At 43.4% G+C, this 22228-nt stretch overlaps 1 protein-coding gene across 1 annotated transcript in view; it reads right to left on the bottom strand.

Moving 5' to 3' along the window:
* Positions 1–22228, bottom strand: part of UNC13D (unc-13 homolog D) — a 1205501-nt gene that overhangs the window by 403403 nt on the left and 779870 nt on the right. The window contains exon 16 of the mRNA XM_044077226.1: positions 7413–7469. Within this exon, the coding sequence (XP_043933161.1) occupies positions 7413–7469 (57 nt within the window). The remainder of the gene's footprint in view (positions 1–7412; positions 7470–22228) is intronic.

Raw genomic sequence — 22228 nt, 5'->3', positions numbered from 1 at the left:
CCCTTTAACAACCACTATTCACTGGCCATGTTATCTTCTGCCTGCCATTGAGTATAATGGCAAAATAGTGACTGGTTAGAATGCTTATTTTATGTTTTTTTCTTATTTTTCACCCGATCCCATTTGCGCGCCACTGCCCTATGCTTAAACAGCCGAGATCAGCTAAAAAAAAAGTTGATTTTTTTATTTTTGCAACTATTTTCCATGCCAATTGCCTTATATTTGGCCATTGGGATGCTTTCTACATAATATCCACCCTTTATTTGGTGCTGTCATGGCTCCGTTTTGTAGTTTGCAGAAATGTACTCTGTTCCTGGTGCAGTACATTTCTGCAGATTAAACTAGTCCTGCACGTCCGGCTTCCAGCTTCCTGGATAACAAATTCACCTCATTTGCATGGACTTCTCCTGCAAATGGGGTAATTTGTATACAGGGGCTGAGTCTGTGCAGGACTAGTGCAGGAGCGCTCATGTATGTCCCTACAGCTTATTCCTGGATTGCACAGCAGACATTGCCTGCTGGAGCTCCTGCACTAGTCCTGCACCTTCCCTACAGGGCTTGCTGAATCTGGGGGACTGAATGTACTTTAGCAGACAATGAAATGGGAGTTGAAACAAAGCTGTTTCATGTCCTGTTGCTGTTGTCTGATTTAAGTGCTAGACCTAGGCGTGATCTTAACAGCATGTAGGAGGTGGTTAACTTTTAGTTATGTACTTACCATAACTTCGGATGTATGGGATCCATCTCGCCTACATTCACAACAGATGGGTTCGGAGCCGATCCATCGGCTCCGACTCGGCAACTAATACACTAGCACGAAGTCTCTCATTGGCTGGGCTACTCCCTATCCCAGGATGCACTACACCTGCTTCCCCAGATCTTGTTTGTTCGCTTTCATACATCCATGCAAACACAGAAAAATTAGTAGTCACTATAACCAACTAAAGTTCTTCAAGAAAGATCTCCAAGAAAAAGAGACTACAGCTCCTCTAAATCCGAATGGAAGGGGAAGGAGGGTGGGTACTTATGAAGTAGATGGATCCCATACATCCGAAGTTATGGTAAGTACATAACTAAAAGATGTAATGGGATCCTATCTCGCCACATTCACAACAGATGGGACAGCGCCCTAGCACCTACATTCGGTGGCTCATTGGAACACACTCCTGAGAACTGTGGAACCAAAGGAAGCTCTGCCTCGAGAAACCACATCCAATTTGTAATGAGAAATGAAAGTGTGCGGAGAAGTCCAGGTTGCCGCAGCACAAATATCATCTATTGATAACTTGGTGTGGAAAGCTACGAAGTAGCCATTGCCCTGGTAGAATGAGCCTTGACTGGAAAGGGAAGGTCTTTGTTAGCCTGTGAATAAATAAAATGATACAATCTTTAATCCATTTAGATATGGAGGTTTTTGTTACTGGTTGACCCAATTTGTTCACTGCAAAGGAAACAAACAATTGATTTGATTTCCAGGCTTGAGCGTTCTATTCAAATAAAACGCAGTTGTCTATGCACGTCCAATTGATGCAAAGTATATTCTATGCTATTAGAGAATTCTGGGAAAAAGACAGGGAGTTCTATAGTTTGTTGAATACAGAAAGAGGAGGCCACTTTTGGTATGAATGCAGGGTTTCATTTCAATGAAACTCTATGCTTGTGAAAAATCAAATAGGGAGGATCAGAACAAAGAGCTTGAAGTTCTGAAACTCGCCTAGCAGATGTTATGGCTACTAAAAAGGCCGTTTTCCAAGACAGAAAGTTCAAATCACAAGTAGCAGCTGGTTCGAAAGGACGGGCAGTTAGGGCAGCAAGAACCATATTTAAATCCCAAGGGGGGACAGGATGAGATAAAGGAGGCCTAAGGAGCCAAGCCCCTTTAAGGAAAGCCTTACAAAGTTTGTGAGACATCAATGAAGGTTCAAATGAAGCATGAAAATTAGAGATCGCCGCTAACTGAACCTTAATGGTAGAAACTGAAGAGCCCGACTGAAAAAGGGAGGCCAGAAATTTCAGAACCTCCGATACTGGTGCAGTGAGAGGATCTATACCCCGTTCTTGAGCTCAGAAGGCAAACCTTTTCCATTTACTGGAATAAAGTTTGATGGTGGAAGGTTTATGAGAAGAAGACAGTATGTGGACCACGTCCGGCGAAAGAGCATTGTCTTGGACTAAGGATGGAAGTGGAGTAACCATGCTGCCAACTTCAGGGACCTGAGAGACGGATGAAGCCGTCCTGACTGATGAGTCAACAGGTCTGGCACCGGATCCAGAAACCATGGACCTTCTATCGCATGCCTCTGTAGGAAAGGAAACCAAACTTGACGAGGCCAGTGTGGGGCAATCAAAATCATCTCGCCTCCATGTAAATGGCCTTCTGTATCACCCTCGTAGGAGGGGAATGGAGGGAAGGCGAGAGAAGACCGGGGGCCAAATGTGAGTCAGAGCGTCCCTGGGAATCTGTCCCTGAGAAGGAAACAGTGTGAAGAACTCTCTGCATTTCGCATTGTGAGGGCTGGCAAACAGGTCGCAGCAAGGAAGACCCCATCTGTCGAAGATTTTCGCAGCTATACCCTGGTTGAGGGACCACCTGGGGGTAAAAGAATGGTCCTGCTTAATCTGTCCGCAATCACATTGGACTTCCCCGGTATGTGCGCTGCCATTAGAAAGCGGTTGGTAGCTACCGCCCAGTGCCAAAGTCTCATGGCTTCTCTGCATAGTGGGTAAGACCTGGTTCCACCTTGCTTGTTTATGTACCACATCACTGACATGTTGTCGGATAGGATAGTAATCGGGCCCTGTGGGAGCGTGATGGAGAGCTTGAGTACCAATAGTACCGCTCTCATCTCCAGGACATTGATATGCAAATGTTTCCTGGATCTGCCATGTGCCTTGGACCGACCTGTCCAGGTAATGACCCCCCCACCCTACCTGGGAGGCGTCCGTAGTCACAGTGGCAACGGGACGTTGAGGTATGAAGGGTCACCCCTGGTCGAGATTTGATTGGAGAAGCCACCAATGCAGATCTCACGGCAACTTTCCGTGATTATGATTAAGTGGTTCAAGGGAAGTTCCTGATAAGACCATTGAACCGACAGTAGCCATTGTAAATTCGCATGTGAAGTCTGGCCAAGGGAACTAAAAGTATGGTCGACGCCATCAAGCCCAACAGTTGTAGGATCCGATGGGCCGGGGCTCTTTGTAGGGGAGACAGATTTGACTTGATCTTGTAAGACCTGAATTCTTGCTGCCGGTAAAAAGGCGCATTCTTTTGTGTCTAAGTCTGCGCCTATGAAAGTAATACGCTGAGATGGCTGTAGTACAGATTTTTGCAAATTGAACGTGATCCCCAAGAAATGGCCCAAGGTGAACGTGCCTCTGAGCTGGAGTAGTAGATGCTCGGAGGTGGCAGTAAGGAGCCAGTCGTCTAGATAAGGAAACACCTGGAATCCCAGACTTCTCAGGTGAGCAGTTACCACTGCCAGACACTTGGTGAACACCCTGGGGCTGTGGTGAGACCAAAGGGCAGTGCTCGAATTGGAAATGACTGGCTCCGGGGCGGAAGCGTAAATGTCACCTGGACTCTTGAGCTATGGGAATGTGATAGTAAGCGTCCTGGAGATCGATGGAGCACATCCATGCATCTTTTTCCAGCAAAGGAAGAATAGATTGAAGAGTGACCATTCGAATTTGGACTTCTTTACTAAACGATTCAATGAACTGAGGTCCAAAATGGGCCTGAAGTCCCCTGTCTTTTTTGGTACCAAAAATAATTTTGAGTAAGTTCCTGATCCGATCTGGTCGATGGGGACAGGCTGGATGGCTCTTTTTTATAGCAGCTTTGAAACCTCTAATGCTGCCTGATCCCGCTGACTGGGTGGTACGTCCGGGATTTCCCAAAGAAAGGGGGTTTGTTGAAGGGATGATATAACCTCCGGTATAATGCAAGCACCCACTGATCGCTTGTTATGGATTCCCAAGCTTGTGGTGCGCCAAAGCGACTCCCCCAACTGGCTCGAGTTGCACAGTCGGGCAACAACTCAGGAACGCTGGTTGTATGAAGAACCACGAAAGGAATCGCGGTCTCCAGAGTTACGGGGCCTCTGCCATCTCTGGGCGTCTTCTCAAATTCCCCCTGCCTCTGGAGGGGAATCACTGGGTGGAGTAGGGAAAGACTTCTGAGATTTTCTAAACCACATTTTCCTCCTCTCCCAGCCTTGGGGTAAGGCCTAGAAGGAGCGGAAAATCGGGCCCCAACGGCAGTCAAAGTCTTGCCCTCCTGCTCGCACCGAAGTTAGTGTGTCCTTCACCTTGGGTCCAAACAAAGATGACCCATCAAAGGCGCCGGTGAAGGAAGACTTGAAGGCCTCATGAGAACGAACACAAGCTGCAACCAGGCTTGTCTCCTGAGGGCAACGCCTGTTCCGCTGTACTCGCCTTCGCGCATATGAAATGAGCCTCATGGATGAGTTAACAATAGAAAAGAGGGTAGTCATCTGTGCCAACAGTCGGGGCCAGCCTCAGGTAGGTTACCAACAAGAGAGTCATTTAGCTCTTTGAGAAGATCCCTTTGGAGCCTAAAATGACATAAGTAGTTTAGCGACCGTAAGGCAAAGGTCGCTGAAGACAGGCACGCTTCCCGTACCTATCTATACTCCTAGAATCCTTATTAGGAGGATGATCAGACGTCATAGCCTCTGCCACGTCCTGCTGTGTGTCAGAAGCCACCACCAAAGCATCTACAGGCACACCCTTTGTGAGAAACTTCTGGGGCTGACAAAATTTATTGGGCCTCGAGGCACCGGTTCCACAGAATCAGGGTGTTCCCAGCCTTCGAGAAACCAAATCAAGGAGTTCATCAAGGGGAGACACCCAGGAGGCGAAGGCTGGGCCCCAAAGGACTTGAGGAAGACTAACTAGTCAGCTGAAGGGGTTTTGGCTTGCCAGTCACCTCTCTGTCTCAGAATCTCCAAGATATCTGAGAAGGAGATATCATCCAAGATGATTTGGGGACCCTTCTGCCATCGAGGTCAGTATCCGATGTAACAGACTCATCTTGGGAGTCTACGTGCTTCCTCTTACGATTTCTTCCGGGGGTTCGTCCAAGCAGTTTCGACGGACCACCCGAAGAAGGAACCCCCGATGGGGGTATCCTCAGGCCCTGGGGCCCGCTGCCGGGGCTGCAACACAACAGAGGCACCAGTCTCCAAATCTAGGGATGGTGAGGTAGAATCTTGCTGAACCGGCAAAGGCATGGCTAGCGCTCCTCATGGCCTCAAAGGCGGACCTCCAGAATCCAAGGAGGTCACTGGTCTAGAGGCCACGATGGCACTGGAATTCCAGCAGCCGATGCTCCGAGAGGAAGACTAGGCACAAGCACCCAATCCCAAAGTATTCCCCTCGGGCCCGCTGAAGAGGTCGTGAGTACCAAACCCTGAACCGAGGACAGGGTAGGAAGCACAGTCGGAACCGAGACCTCGGGGTCTCTGCTCCGACCGTATGGCTCGCTTTGCTCCACCACCACCGACTCCAACGGCCCGAGGAGGTTGGAGGAGGAATCGAATGTGTTGAGGGGATTGGCTCAAGCTAACTGTGCTGGAGCGAGACCAATTTAGTAAACACTGGAGATTGGAATAGCCTCTGTAAAACCCTATCCAGGTCCGAATCTGTAAGTCTCGATGATTTAGAGGAGGTAGACAGTCGAGAAGACTTTCCTCTCGGCCCGAGAGAGAAGGGGACCGGCTCGAAATGGCTCCAATGCTATCGGCCGACTCCACCACAGCATGGACCACCATCGGCACCGGGAGCCTTCTCGAGCCGAGGGGAAGAGTCTGAGCTGCACACTTCCACCGGCCGAAGCCATTGGAACCGATGGAGGTGATTCACCTCGATACTCAACTTGCGGCCCGAAGCAATGGAGCCGAGGTAGGAGGTATCGAGGCAGACTGACCCTCGGCCCAAGTCAGTGGAGCCGAGGAAGAAGAGGTCAATTTTGTCTGTTTAGAGGTCGGCTCGACGGACTTGTCGGAGCCGACGATCTTTCTTTTGGAAGCAACAGGTAGATCTAAGGCTTCCTCAAAAGAAGGCTTGATAAGCCCTTTCAATATTAATTTGTTCTTGCGTTCTTGAAGAACTCTAGATGAGAACGCATGACAGACGCTACAAGTCTCTTGCAGATGTTTCGGCCCCAAACAATAAACACATACTGAATGACTGTCTGTAATGGACATTTTATATTTGCACCGAGTGCATTTTTTAAAACCTGACTTTTGTTCCTTAGACATGATACAGGCCACAACAAGTACAACTCTAAGGAATACTACTCTACCACAACAAGTATAGCACTACACACAAATTGCGCCAACTGAAAAGCGAGACACACTGGCGCGAGTACTGGTGAAAGTTTACCTCACAACAATTTGAAACAAGTTAAACGGCCCAAAGCCCTCTAATTTAAACGGGCTTTGCCCAAAAAACAACTAACCAAAAAGTTAATAAAACTAAAAGCACTCAAAGGTAGGGCAAAGGCCCTCTAACTTAAACGGGCCTTACCCGACTGAACAAATTAAATTTTGGAAACAAGCACTCAACAAAAAAACAATAAGAACTAGTAAGAAATAGCTGTTAAAACAGCTGTTTGGTTAATATAGACAAAAATTCCCTAGGTCAAGGACCAATAAGGTAAAAAGAACCACTTAGCTCCAGCCAAGTCGAGACCACGTCCAGCTTGTTAAGCGGCAAACGAGATCTGGGGAAGCAGGTGTAGTGCATCCTGGGATAGGGAGTAGCCCAGCCAATGAGAGACTTTGTGCTAGTGTATTAGTTGCCGAGTCGGAGCCGATGGATCAGCTCCGAACCCATCTGTTGTGAATGTAGGCGAGATAGGATCCCATTACATCTTGTAATCATTATTAAGGTTGGTTTTGTGCTGTAGCAGCTCTGACCCCTGCATGTAATTTAACTGTTTTTGGGAGCATAACCATGGTGCTCTATGCACTACAACATTGCTATGTGTCACAGAGCACCATGTTACAAAAGCAGAATGAAAGTGAGTTTCTCTATTACAAGCAAAAAATAAAAAATGTGCTTGTTAGATAGTTCAGAGCAGTTGTTATACCAATATCAGTCATTCCCATTTCCCAAAGATCTTAAAAAACATGAAAGGCCTGTTTCTATCTGCCTTTTTAATACAGTTCCAAAATCTGCACTGCATGAAGGAAATGTACAGAATTATCTTTTTTCTGGTATTTGCCAATGTATTAGTGCAATACATTAAATAATTAATTTAGGAATTAATGTATTATTAAGTTTCCTATTTTTGTCTTTGTGGTCATATTTTGAGATATATCTATGCTATTATTTGTTAATTCATTTTATATACAACTTCTGTGAACAAAGATAATATCACTTACCATCACCATTGGTAGAAGGTGCTGATTTTTGGCATAAAACCAGTCAATAGTACCAGTCTGAAACAGAGAAGGATTATGGAGATATAGAAGAATTAGTAGGCATACCATGGTTAGTTTTCAGGCAATTTCTTTAACATTTTAATAGAATAAATAATTTCACATGCTTTCTTAAGATGTAAGATCAGAGAAACAAAGCTTGGTAATATTATTATTTTTATAAAGTCCGAGATGCTACAACAATTGCACATATTTTTCTACTGCCTATTTCATATGATGATTTTTGCACTGCAGCAGTCTGTGGGTATTAAATTTGGCAGTTATGATCCATTCATATAATTATGTAACTAAGTATTGTGTTTTAGTCTGATGTCAGTATAGTTTGTCATGTTTTTTGGCCACTCATAGTCTAGCCTTTGACTAGCATTTGTCTACAGAAGTGAGGAAATCATTCTATGTTGCACAACTTATAAATAAAGGTATTGCATCTAGGTCCAAGGAGGTCATTGTTCCACTGTATTCAACTTTCATCAGACCTGTCATTGAGTATAATGCCCCCTTTGGTATGTACCTAACCAGACATATCCAACAATTAAAACATCCACAGATGTTCCTCACTAAACGAATACAGGGCATAAGTAACATGTCCTGTACAAACACCTCAAGGCCCTATCCCTGTATTCTGTTTCCTACAGGCTTTTGAGGGGAGATCTATGTCTAGCATACAAGGAATTGTCAGACCCCACTCTGATGGACCTCCTGCATATCCACAAAACAAACAGCATCAGCATTATTCATTCTAAAGTCTTAAACCTTGCCTGTGATATAAATAAGTCCTGCTGGAGAGACAAGTATGTATCTCAGAGACTACCCCATCTCTGGAACAGGTTCCCCATCCATATGGAGCAGAGTTCTTCCCAAACCCAATTCAAGTGTAAGATGGACAATTGACTGGGGAACAGGAAACTCATCCCTAGTTTGTCACTTATGTCTGTATTGCACACAGGCAGCCTGTAAATGGTTCATCTCCCGGCCCCCTGCTTGTGAATGTGTTATCTCCCAAGCCCCTACTTACACTTATCAAGGGTACCAGAACTTATCAGAGATTTGGGATGCATGGCTAGGCTTAAGAAGGCTTTGTGGTTGTTAGCCTAGTAAACATCTGTGAGCATATACTGTGCCACATTGCCATATTATTTTTGATTTATGAAGAATGTAAAACATATATAAAAGCAACAGCTGAAGAAGAGCTGACCATATTGCCCTTCCACAGAATACTATTAAAAAATTCTGACCAAATGTATTGTAAGCACACCAAGTGATGCAGTTAAGTGGAAGAACTATATTTGCCCCTCCTCAGAAACTAACATTAACTGTGTGACTGCCATACAGAAGAAGAGATGATGTCAGAGTGCAGGGGCTGTTTATTTTAAAAAAGTATTTTCCTCATATTCAGCCAATAATGTTCAGTGAAACAATTTCTGCAAAGACAGATCTGATGTTGCCCATTTTCATGCCTTCCTCAACTAATGGGATCGGATCCAATCTTCAAATCCAACTTGGCCATTTTACTAGCTTGTGGCTACCAATGAACTCTCAAGCGCCTTCTCTACCCATAGTGTACTGCCTCTAGCATCCCTCAGGTCTTGTTTGCTGTTTTAGAATTCAGATGTGGTCACCTTCAGCTCTCGAGTCTTGAGATAAGTCAGTTTCTCTAATCTCCTTTCTAAAAAGTTCAACTATTTCATTATTCTTTAATCAACATTTTTCATCTTAAGTTGTTTCTTCTATTATCTTTCTTACACATTTGGTATAAAACCTTCCTATCATCATTGGTAGGCCTATCTCCTTCCCTTTACCCTTCTTTACACATAAAGTAATCTCTATATTTACCATTGTTGGTCATTTCTATTCATCTGCAAGTTTTTTCTGTAAGTTTTTATATATCATTGCTGGTATTTTTCCTTTTCTCTTTCCTTTTCCTTTCTGCCTATTAAAAACATTAACTAAGAAAATGCCTGAGAAAGGTCCTGCAGGTTTTAACTCATTCACTCCAGAGCAGCTCAGGAAAAGCTGCCTGCTGAATTCCACCATAGGAACAACAGAGCAGCCTGAGCTCATTTTCAGAAAATCCATTTCTAATACTATACAGAAAACAAATGCTCATAACTCTTTAACTATAAGAGCTACACTAAAAGTGTAAACGCGAAAGTTGTTCAGCAGACACTGACCTTTCCAACAGTGTAAATGTTGATAGTGCATATCAAAGTCATAATGAAATATTTGGCAAGGAATGCTGATATTGTGCAATTTTTTTAATTTTTTTGGAAAAGCAAAGCACAATATCTTGGTCTATGTACCATGCAGACCCATACAATTTGAATTTAATTTGTTACTATGAATGTCAGCTTTAAAATGATACTTTAACCATAACTGTGTGACATTCCTTTCATGAGATATTCACAGAAATATGATTAGTATATTATTTCTCATAATTGATAAATAAACAAAGCATAATATCTCATCACCTGTAACAGACAGAGCCTACATATCAGTGTAGAAGTTGTGCATCTGAATGTCAGCTTCAAAATGACGCATCATTTGTGTGACTACCATGCTCCCTCGCAAAGATATGGGCATAATAATGAGAAGTATTGTAAATGTATAATTTTCATATTTGTACAAGACTAAACAAACTGTAATATCTGTACGTGTGTACAGTGCCTAGACACAGTTCTTTTACCATGTTGTAAGGAGTAACACTGTCTTCAAAATGATGCATTACTTCACACAATGTGGTGCTCCCTTGCAAAGTTATTTACCAAAATATGAAAAAAAATCATAATTTCCATAACCTAAGTCAGAAACAAACTTTGATATCTGCCTATGAGTACAACATACAGGTACCATTCTTTTACCATGTTAGAACTATAAATAATCTTTTCAAAATGAGGTATTACTTAGCACATTCAGATGCTCCCTTGCAAAGTTATTTACCAAAATATGAAAAAAATGATAATTTCCATAACCACAAGTCTCATTCAAACTTTGATATCTGCACATGTGTCAAACATACTGGCACAATTCTTTTACCATATTAGAACCAGCAATACTGTCTTCAAAATGAGATATTACTTGGCACATTCAGATGCTCCCTTGCAAAGTTATTTACCAAAATATGAAAAATAATCATAATTTCCATAACCAGAAGTCTCAAACAAACTTTGATATCTGCACATGTGTCAAACATACTGGCACGATTCTTTTACCATATTAGAACCAGCAATACTGTCTTCAAAATGAGATATTACTTGGCACATTCAGATACTCCCTTGCAAAGTTATTTACCAAAATATGAAAAAATCATAATTTCCATAACCTAAGTCAGAAACAAACTCTGATATCTGCCTATGAGTACAACATACAGGTACCATTCTTTTACCATGTTAGAACTATAAATAATCTTTTCAAAATGAGGTATTACTTAGCACATTCATATGCTCCCTTGCAAAGTTATTTACCAAAATATGAAAAAAATTATAATTTCCATAACCATAAGTCTCAAACAAACTTTGATATCTGCACATGTGTCAAACATACTGGCACAATTCGTTTATCATATTAGAACCAGCAATACTGTCTTCAAAATGAGATATTACTTGGCACATTCAGATACTCCCTTGCAAAGTTATTTACCAAAATATGAAAAAATCATAATTTCCATAACCTAAGTCAGAAACAAACTCTGATATCTGCCTATGAGTACAACATACAGGTACCATTCTTTTACCATGTTAGAACTATAAATAATCTTTTCAAAATGAGGTATTACTTGGCACATTCAGATGCTCCCTTGCAAAGTTATTTACCAAAATATGAAAAAAAATCATAATTTCCATAACAGTTATTTGCCAAGCTCAGAGAAATAAATTTTACATAACACATTTCATAATAGTGTTTTACTTACTATACTGGTCCAGCTTGGTCATGGGTGTTTTCCATTCTTCTCACAATCATGCAGGGCTCTCCTCACGCCATTGTGGAGGTTGGTCAAGAAGAATGCAATGCCCTCCTCAGTTAGGTGAATGCCATCCCTTCTGAACCAGTGAACATCTTCCCTTCCAGTCTTACCTCATCTGAAATAAAGCATGGGTGGACACTGACAAGGGTGCACAGCCAGGGCACATGTAAAGAGAAAAAGCAGGGTAAGGACCGCCGCTCCACTAATATGCCAAGGACAGGCATGGGGTTCCAGATGTTGGTTATCTGTAGTGTCCCATAGCTGTGCCGGCTGCCCACTCAGACTGCTGATACCACTATGGTCTCATGACCTCCTTCAGTGGCAGCAGTCTGCCTTACCTCTGCCTTTTCTCTTTACATGTGCCCATTCAGCAATGGACCTAAGGGATGAGGGACTGAAGTAACTCACTAATTGCTGTCCTGACCTACCGGAAGGGAGGGAGACTGAGGGGAGAGCTACATCAAGGCAACATGTCAAAAGACCAAGACTGACCCAGGCTGTGTCTTTTTGCATGTTTTGCAGTACATCACAGTGGCACACCCAAGCCCATGCTTACCGAGGACAGCAGCACTATGGGACTGTGCTGTAGAGTCTCCAGGTTCCCAAGTCCGATCCCGGTGGATCACAAGATCCATGCTGGCTGGGTATGCCCCCTGTGATGCACCCAGCAACACAATATTCGGCAATGGGACAGCGTAAGGTTTTTGGCTGCTCCCTTTCCAGTGACTCCCAGAACAGCAGAAGACAGTCTTACCTCAGCTGAAATAAAGCATGGGTGGACACTGACAAGGGTGCACAGCCAGGGCACATGTAAGGAGAAAAGCAGGGTAAGGACCCGCTCCACTAATATGCCAAGGACAGGCATGGGGCTCCAGATGTTGGTTATCTGTAGTGTCCCATAGCTGTGCCGGCTGCCCACTCAGACTGCTGATACCACTATGGTCTCATGACCTCCTTCAGTGGCAGCAGTCTGCCTTACCTCTGCCTTTTCTCTTTACATGTGCCCATTCAGCAATGGACCTAAGGGATGAGGGACTGAAGTAACTCACTAATTGCTGTCCTGACCTACCGGAAGGGAGGGAGACTGAGGGGAGAGCTACATCAAGGCAACATGTCAAAAGACCAAGACTGACCCAGGCTGTGTCTTTTTGCATGTTTTTGCAGTACATCACAGTGGCACACCCAAGCCCATGCTTACCGAGGACAGCAGCACTATGGGACTGTGCTGTAGAGTCTCCAGGTTCCCAAGTCCGATCCCGGTGGATCACAAGATCCATGCTGGCTGGGTATGCCCCCTGTGATGCACCCAGCAACACAATATTCGGCGATGGGACAGCGTAAGGTTTTTGGCTGCTCCCTTTCCAGTGACTCCCAGAACAGCAGAAGACAGTCTTACCTCAGCTGAAATAAAGCATGGGTGGACACTGACAAGGGTGCACAGCCAGGGCACATGTAAGGAGAAAAAGCAGGGTAAGGACCGCCGCTCCACTAATATGCCAAGGACAGGCATGGGGCTCCAGATGTTGGTTATCTGTAGTGTCCCATAGCTGTGCCGGCTGCCCACTCAGACTGCTGATACCACTATGGTCTCATGACCTCCTTCAGTGGCAGCAGTCTGCCTTACCTCTGCCTTTTCTCTTTACATGTGCCCATTCAGCAATGGACCTAAGGGATGAGGGACTGAAGTAACTCACTAATTGCTGTCCTGACCTACCGGAAGGGAGGGAGACTGAGGGGAGAGCTACATCAAGGCAACATGTCAAAAGACCAAGACTGACCCAGGCTGTGTCTTTTTGCATGTTTTGCAGTACATCACAGTGGCACACCCAAGCCCATGCTTACGAGGACAGCAGCACTATGGGACTGTGCTGTAGAGTCTCCAGGTTCCCAAGTCCGATCGGTGGATCACAAGATCCATGCTGGCTGGGTATGCCCTGTGATGCACCCAGCAACACAATATTTGGCGATGGGACAGCGTAAGGTTTTTGGCTGCTCCTTTCCAGTGACTCCCAGAACAGCAGAAGACAGTCTTACCTCAGCTGAAATAAAGCATGGGTGGACACTGACAAGGGTGCACAGCCAGGGCACATGTAAAGAGAAAAAGCAGGGTAAGGACCGCTCCACTAATATGCCAAGGACAGGCATGGGGCTCCAGATGTTGGTTATCTGTAGTGTCCCATAGCTGTGCCGGCTGCCCACTCAGACTGCTGATACCACTATGGTCTCATGACCTCCTTCAGTGGCAGCAGTCTGCCTTACCTCTGCCTTTTCTCTTTACATGTGCCCATTCAGCAATGGACCTAAGGGATGAGGGACTGAAGTAACTCACTAATTGCTGTCCTGACCTACCGGAAGGGAGGAGACTGAGGGAGAGCTACATCAAGGCAACATGTCAAAAGACCAAGACTGACCCAGGCTGTGTCTTTTGCATGTTTTGCAGTACATCACAGTGGCACACCCAAGCCCATGCTTACCGAGGACAGCAGCACTATGGGACTGTGCTGTAGAGTCTCCAGGTTCCCAAGTGCGATCCCGGTGGATCACAAGATCCATGCTGGCTGGGTATGCCCCCTGTGATGCACCCAGCAACCTAAGAGCAGTTGGCAAAACAAAAGTGAAGAGGGACCTTCCTGGCATTCGTGCTGAAGGGCTTGGCTGCTAACTGACATGGGGGCACAGAAAGAGCACATGTACACTGAAAAAGCAGATGAGGCACTCTGCTTTACCTCTGCCTGTTCTATTTACATGTGTCCTTTCTGCAATGGGCAGAAGGGAGGAGCTAATGTAAACCCTGTTGCCCTGACCTACATACACTGACTACACCTGAAGGGAGGGAGACTGAGTGGAGAGCTACATCAAGGCAACATGTCAAAGGCTTAGACTGACCCAGGCTGTGTTTTTTTGCATGTGTCCTTTGCCGGAGGGAACCATTACATCACAGTGGCACACCCAAGGCCCACAGCACTATAGGAGAAATTTATGGCCATGGTACTCTCCAAAGCATTCAACACACAGGTTGACCTTGCAAGTTGGGCACCCCCATGATGGCTCAGCACGTTTACCCTTGCTGGCACAGTTTTTGCATCTTGATTTATGCCATTTCACTGGAAAGTGAGAGCCATGCTCAAATCGGCTCACAGCCTCTGGGACAGTAATCTCAGTGCATCTTTTCCTTTTGTGTAACTGGAAAGTAGATGCAAGCCTAGGTTCCTTTGGAACTGTAACTGTGTTGCCGGAATAATACGTCCAGAACGTGATAGTTGCTGATGTCTGATACTTTCACGGAATATAATGAAAGCATTGACAATGGCCACATCCCATAAGAACCAGAACAAGTACAGCCACCATTTGCGGGCCTTTCTGGCACTGGGATACTGTGTCCTCAACTGATCTGCTCTGTCCACCCCATTCATGTAACTGTTGTACATGTTTACAACTGGTGGACATGGCACTGATGTCTTTCTTCCATCACGCTTTCTTCTGTATGTGCTGGAGACTGGCAAGGTTGGGTTACAGTTAGTTGACAGGAGGAATACTGGTTTGCTATCCTTCCATTCAGTAGCTAGCAGTGGTCCACTCTGCAATTGTTTGTAGTAGCCTCGAGCTGCTTTTCCAATGGCCTGTCTGTTGAATGTAAGAGGCCATCCTGACCTATTGGTGCGCATGGTTCCACAACAGTATAGATCATCTTTCAGCAATTGCTGTGCTAGTGGAACAGAGGTAAAGAAGTTATCAAAGTAAATGTGATGCTTCTTGCCAATCAGTCCCTAGTTAAGTCAACTACAACTCTGTGTGCCAGCCCGACCTCTGTATTCTGCTCCGTTTTTCCAGTGTATACCTGGAATTCACGTACATACCCATTGGTTGAGTCTGCCAACAGCCACCTCACGATGCACATTGTAACGTGTCCTGCATGCATGAAGCACTGCATCCAGTATTGGCCGTACGTGATGTAGCTTGTCATGACCCACAGCACCATGTGGTAGGCTCAGGCTGTTATCATTGCAGTGGAAGTACTGCTGAATTTTTTCAAACCTATCTCTGGTCATGTACTCTGCTATTGGGAAGCGACCATATACATGGTGCGTTTCCCAGTACTGCCTCAATTCAGGAACATGTACAATAGACATGTATATTCTGACACCTAAAAATGTGCGTATGTCTCCTGGGCACACAGGACTCCACCGCGTATCAACCTTGCCTGCTGCGGCCTGCCTCTGTGCAGCATAGCGATTTGTTTCATTAGCAATACAGGTGTATAGCTCCTCTGGGAACATCAAATTCAGGAAATCCATCTCTGTGCTATCTGAGCCCAAGTGATCTATTGGTCCTACTGGCCCCACAAAATTCCTCAATGTGTAAAGTTTGAAGATGTTTTTCCCACGTGATTTTACGTGGTGGGCATGCTCGGCGTACCTGACTGGGTCGCAAGGAACAGTTGGAAATGGGAACGGCTGAAGGGGTGAGAGATGATGCTCTCTGAATGCCAGTAGCAATTGTAATGCTTGCAGTTGGTAGTGAACTGTTGACACATGTTCCCTGCTGAGGCACACCCATATCAGTCTCTGACAAGGAGCTACTTGGACTCATATCTAGAGGATTATCTCCATCACAATCACCAAACTGTGGACTACTTCCCACATCATGCACAGGCGAAGGCACATCCACACCCTTATCAGCAGTTGCAGTGCCATGCACTGTGGAGGACTGCATAGCTGTGTCATTTAGACCAGGTGCTTTCGTGAACACAGATAAAGGCATGTCATCGTCTGCATCGTACTCTGAATGCCCTTGGTGGCCATAGTGTGTGGCCAACTTGTGTGTGGGCACCTTCCTTAGTTGTGCAAGTGGCACCTCATCCTCACTGTCTTGGTCACTGTCATAATTACTGGTCAGGTCTGCTTTGGCAACTGGTAGTGGTCTTTCAGGAACGGCGGGTACAAGAGCATCATCCTTATCACAGGCAATGGCCTTTTCACGCAGACGTGCGAGTGGAATGTCATCATCCGAGTCATAATCATCATCCTCACTCTGGTTGGCATTATGTGGTACATCAAGGTGCATACCATCGTCTGAACCACTGCTACAACCATCACAGTCAGTTTCCTCACCCAACAGGTAAATGCTGCTTGCTTTCTCCTCAACAGATGGCATCTTTGGTGGTGGCTGTGTTGCTTTACACTTGAAATCACACCTGAAAAACACAATGCAATACAACAGGTAAAAAATGTATTAAAAAAAGATTAAAAAAGATGCCCTGGTAAGATACTAACCAGCAACCAGAATGCTCTGACTTTATTCACGTCTAGAAATGAGTGTGTTTCTCATGCAGCACAGAGTAGACTCATGTCCAGTATAAATGCATAATTGTTTTCAATCATGACATGAAGCAATCGGTCTAAGTAGTACAGTTAATCACGAACTTACTAACACCCTAGGCCAAAGGTTCCTGCAATTCATAAATTCAAATGCAATGCAACAGCTAGTCACCTCTACAACAAAGGTGAGATATTGTACTAGACCTGATAATCACAAACATGGGGACAAAGTGCTCCACACTGGAAGTATACCCCTCACTAGTGAGATCTGACCACAAACTAATAACCCAGGATATACAGATCCCTGGATATACAGATCCCACCTCCACCCACAACACAAGACTAGTGAAAAACTTCTCAAAAGCCGACTTCACACTTCTTATAACTGAGATGGTATCCTTTAATCAGACTGGGCCAGTGGAAACCACATCCCACAATGCAGAATCCTTCACAAATGCTTTCTACGTACATCTCCAAGAATGCATGGATCATGCAATCCCAAATAAAACCAAGACCCTCTCCACCAAGTGAAGGCGTCCTGACTGGTGGACCCCAGCCATAAACAAATTGTACAACAAAAGGAAACTACTGCACGACAGAGCAAAATCCCACAAAGCTAAGGCATCTCTGATCAGCAGTAGTAGAAAGCTATGTTCTCTCTTAAAAAACATCCAAGGCCAACTGAGAGAAAATCGCTATGGACACTAAAGATAACCACAAGGCCTTCTTCAGCTATGTTAGAAACCTGGGCGGAAACCCTCAGATATGCTCAGCGGTAGTTCACAATGACAAAAAATACCCTGATCCCACAAATATTGCCAACATTCTGGCACACCGGTTCAGTGCAAATTTCTCACCTCCCTCACCTGCCAAAAGAAGAAATACTTATCCCAGCTGAATGTAACCTCCCTGTCATTTCAGATGTCTAGGTGAGAACCGCCCTCAGTAAAGCTAAAAAGACAGCATCAATGGGACCTGACGATATGCCAGGTTGTGTGCTACGTGAACTCCAAGAGGAGCTAAACCCGCACATAAAAATGCTATTTAACCTTTGCCTTACTACAGGATATGTACCTTAACACTGGCGTACAGCAGCAGTAGTTCCACTCCACAAAGTAGGCACCTCTACAGACCCTGGTAACTACCTCCCCATAACCTTAACCAGCCTGGTCTGCAAAGCTATGGAAAGAATCATTATGGAACTCAGAGACATTGAGGACTTAGACACTTGACCCCCCCCCCCCAGTTCAGCTTTGTAAAGGGCAGATCCGGCCTTTTGAACCTGGTTGACTTTTTCGAAACAGTCACTAGAGCCATACAGTTACTATAACATGATTACTCAAGCAGTAGTAGCATGGCACAAAGCATTAACAATTACTTAAAAAGTTGCACTGTAAACATCAAAACCATGTCACAGTATCTAGTACATGTCAAATCCATGCCAGTTGAGCTTCCTCTGTAATAGTCCAGATGCCATTTAGTAACATTTCCTGGTTCCAACAGGAAAAATTCATAAACAAACACCTTACGTGCAGGTGGGAAATTGCATCAGATTATAAATTGTATCAGATTCTCTGTTGAGTAGCCATTCATTATATTCCGGGTGCAGGTGTAATAAGACATAGCAATTACCAAGTGATGTTACAAAGTACTGGATGTCCCTACAAAATGAAAAGACAACACGATCACTGTCAAGGAGGCTGGCAAGAGACCTACAACAACAGTGAAGGAGCTGAAGGAATTTCTGAAAAAGTACTGGTTGTGTACTACTTGTGACACCAATATCCCATATTCTCCATATGTCTGGACTCTAGGGTAGGTAGGGTTGGACAGAAGCCTTTTCTAACAGAAAAACATCCATGCCAGGCTACAATTCGTGAAACAAGATATCAAGTCTCCCAGAAGCATGTGGGAAAGTGTGTTGTGGTCTGCTGATAGCAGGTTTTAATTTTGTGGGCACATTCAAGAAGTTACGTTTGACACAAAAACACCACTTTCTCATCACCAAAAGAACATTCTCACGGTGAAGCATGGTCATGGCAGTATCATGCTTTGGGGTTGCTTTTTACTGGAATTGGGGGTTTAGTCAAGGTGGAGTGAATTATGATTACTTCCACATACCAGTCTCTGCAAAGAAAACTAATTTCAAATTGCAACTGTAGTAGTAAAGTAGTAAATAAGTGTAGTAAAGAAAAGGCACTGGTGTAGATTCATGACTTATACCATTATGGGAAGATTCCAAAACCAAAAAATAATGCTTTCATTCTACACACGTGTGGTTGGACTGCATCTCGCTGCGTACAGTTATGGAGATCTAAACTTTGCTGTTGGCATTTCATGCATTAATCTGGTTGTGCCAGAAAATGGTGTACTGCTGGGTCACCCATCCAGTGAATAAAGAAAAATAGCATGCATTTACTTTACTTCAGCAAACAAACTATACATACATTTCAGGGAACACCCTAACTAGCCATACAAAGCACTGCAACTGCAAGTAAACCACCAACAGGTTATTACAGAACAAGCACAACAGATCACAGAAAGTTTGAAACCACTCCTATTCTACAAGATTCCCACGAGGTCTATTATGGGCATTTAAAATGAAAATAAACACTAATAATGTCCTATAACGCATGCTCCCAACTGTGTCACTTATCAATTACCATTATAAAACAACATTAAAGATTCATAATACAAAACCAATGATAATAATGCATACATCTAACAGCCTTGAAATAACAGTGAACAGGTGGCAAAATGACTCGGTCCAGAAACCTCGCTATCCACCAACAATGCAGCCTCACACACAAACTACTTAGCTATAAAAAGATTTCGATCCCAACTGCCTGAATGTGTCTATACATATATATATATATATATATATATATATATATATATATATATATATGTATATATGTGTATATATATATATATATATATATATATATATATATATATATATATATATATATCCCCAGCTACTTTACACCCTACTTAGCTCACCAAACAGATCTCACTCACAAAGGGAGGTATATATTTAATGATAAATAAAAGAGAAATACTATAACAAATAACGCAACAGAATGACTTCATAGTTCAAAAGCAAAGGAAATAATTTGCCACCACAGTGCAGAATAGTCTCAAATAAATACAACACATGAGTTTGGATATTGTCATTGCCTTAGTTAAAATAAAATTATGATTTTCTGTCAAATGAGGGGATGCAAGGCAGTCAATAATAATATATACTCAAATTATTCATAAAGTACACCGCAAATCCTCTTATTCCAGCCACTTTCTCAAGAAAAACAGCAATTGAAGATGTAATGTCTACAATTTTCCTCCTAGACTGCTGATATTTGTTGAAATTTTATACATGATATATGAAAGTAGTGTGGAGGGGGTGGGGGTGTACTGCAATTGAGCCAAATGTTAGTCGTGCATTCATCAATGTGATAACGACTTCTGCTTATGTGAATAACAGTGACAGCTGCTGACAGTTTTACCTGAAAAGTGACAATGACTCAGCGCTATATTGTAACTGCACTGTGCTAATGACTTGCAAAGTTATGCATAGTGCACTGTGCTAATGACTTGCAAAGTTATGCATGCCCAGACAGGTGATAATTGCTGACATTCATTACATTACCTTCTGCAGGTGTTATGCAACAGTCACAATCTGTTATAAGGCCATAGTCAGTCAAATAGTACAACACTTACATATTGCTATATTGCTATATATTATCTGTTATAAGGCCATAGTCAGTCAAATAGTACAGCACTTACATATTGCTGTGCCCTTCCTCCCACCTACATTCCAAGTGACTGACAAAGCCAGGAGAAATGCATAAAAATATGGCAGCTCCATGCTGTCAGTAGTCAGTCTGTAAAGACATTTATCTCACTCAGGCAAATACGCACTATAATCATATTAATAAGACACACAGAAATGTCAAGCTTGATAGCTTGTCTTCTGCCATTCACTTACACAGCAAAAACAGTATAAAAGTGATTATTGAGCCCATCCTCCCATCTATTTGTTAGCAACATACCAAGCAATGAGGAATGAGTCATATAACCATTGTTTGTGTAGATCAGAAAATCCTGTGGAATAAAAATTAAATAAATTAAATAAATACACCAACACAGGTGCAGGCCATCATATGCCAAGTAATATGGTCTGATAGCCTTGTACTCCCATGCTGACCAATACTGAATCCCCCTGGAAACATACCAGAAACTAAGCCAAGTATTGAAGTCAATCATATAATGTCATAACTTGCTTGCAGTCATTGTTACAAACAGTAACACCATGAATCGTGTGATTTTAGCTAGTTTTCCAATTAGAAAAAATACAGTATGCTTCTAGCAACATCAGAGATGCTTCAAATGGTAACAACTTGGCAAGGCTTCAAGGGACACATTACCTTAATTCAGCATGCATCTGCTTTGCATTGGTCCCCATAGACTATCCCTCAGACTATCAAGGCTGAAACTGCTAGTCCAGTGAAAGCATATACAAAGCCTGACACTGCATGGAGTTCTCTGTACTCTAAATACAGCGATTCAAAGTAAGTAAGTAGAAGGTGTGTCAGAGCTGAGTCCCAATCTTGGCTGTACTCGTATTGCAAAAAGTGCTTTTCTGAAAGTATTTACAAGTTTCAAAACAGTGAAATTGAACTTTACAAACTCACACTTTCTAGAACTGCTGTAATGTAACAGTTATGACAAGAAGCTTCTTTGTATGCCTACCTCAGAGTCAAGTAGTGCAGCACCTCAGTAAAAACAGATGACCAACCAAATTTGACACAGCTCTTACAAAAGAAAACTGACTACACTTTCTCTGCACACCTCTGATACTGGACTGTGAAAGAAACAACCACAGTTATAAATTCCAGCTTGCTTGACATAAAAGCACACAAACAATGCCAGGCCAGATCAATGGCTGAATAACTGTGAGCAAATGACAGCAGAGTTCACTTTTATCCAAACTGTTTCTGTAAGTAACAACCATAGATTCGTTTTGTGCATCTCACAATGTGCAATTCTGATCAAATGAAAATGTATGCAATAATGGCCAAAGCTGTGTATATCAACAGAGATATTAATGCTTGCAGTAGCCTGTCATCAACACACACACAATGCCTTTAACATTATAAAAGTAGATAAACTGCATGCATTTATACTACTTCCACAATCTACATTTTCACTCACATTGACCTTTTCTATTACTATCCCTCTGAATTTCGTACAGCTTCAATTTTTCTCTTGTTCTACATTGGCAGTCATAGCAGAAAAATAGATAGCACAGATACCCATTCGCCCTCTGCCACACTTGGATAGCAAGCCAGTTCTGCTCTTCAGTAAACTGAATCATAGCCTACACATGAAACAAGCCTGTCAGTTCTGCTGGTAATGAAGCTCTGTCCAAAAGCCTTCTACTAATAACCAAGGACTACATTCTGCAGAGCATTCTGCCT

The sequence above is a fragment of the Protopterus annectens genome, chromosome 7.part0, assembly GCF_019279795.1.
Source record: "Protopterus annectens isolate FY-2018-M chromosome 7.part0, PAN1.0, whole genome shotgun sequence".
NCBI lineage: Eukaryota > Metazoa > Chordata > Ceratodontiformes > Protopteridae > Protopterus > Protopterus annectens.
This window is presented reverse-complemented; position numbering and strand designations above follow the sequence as displayed.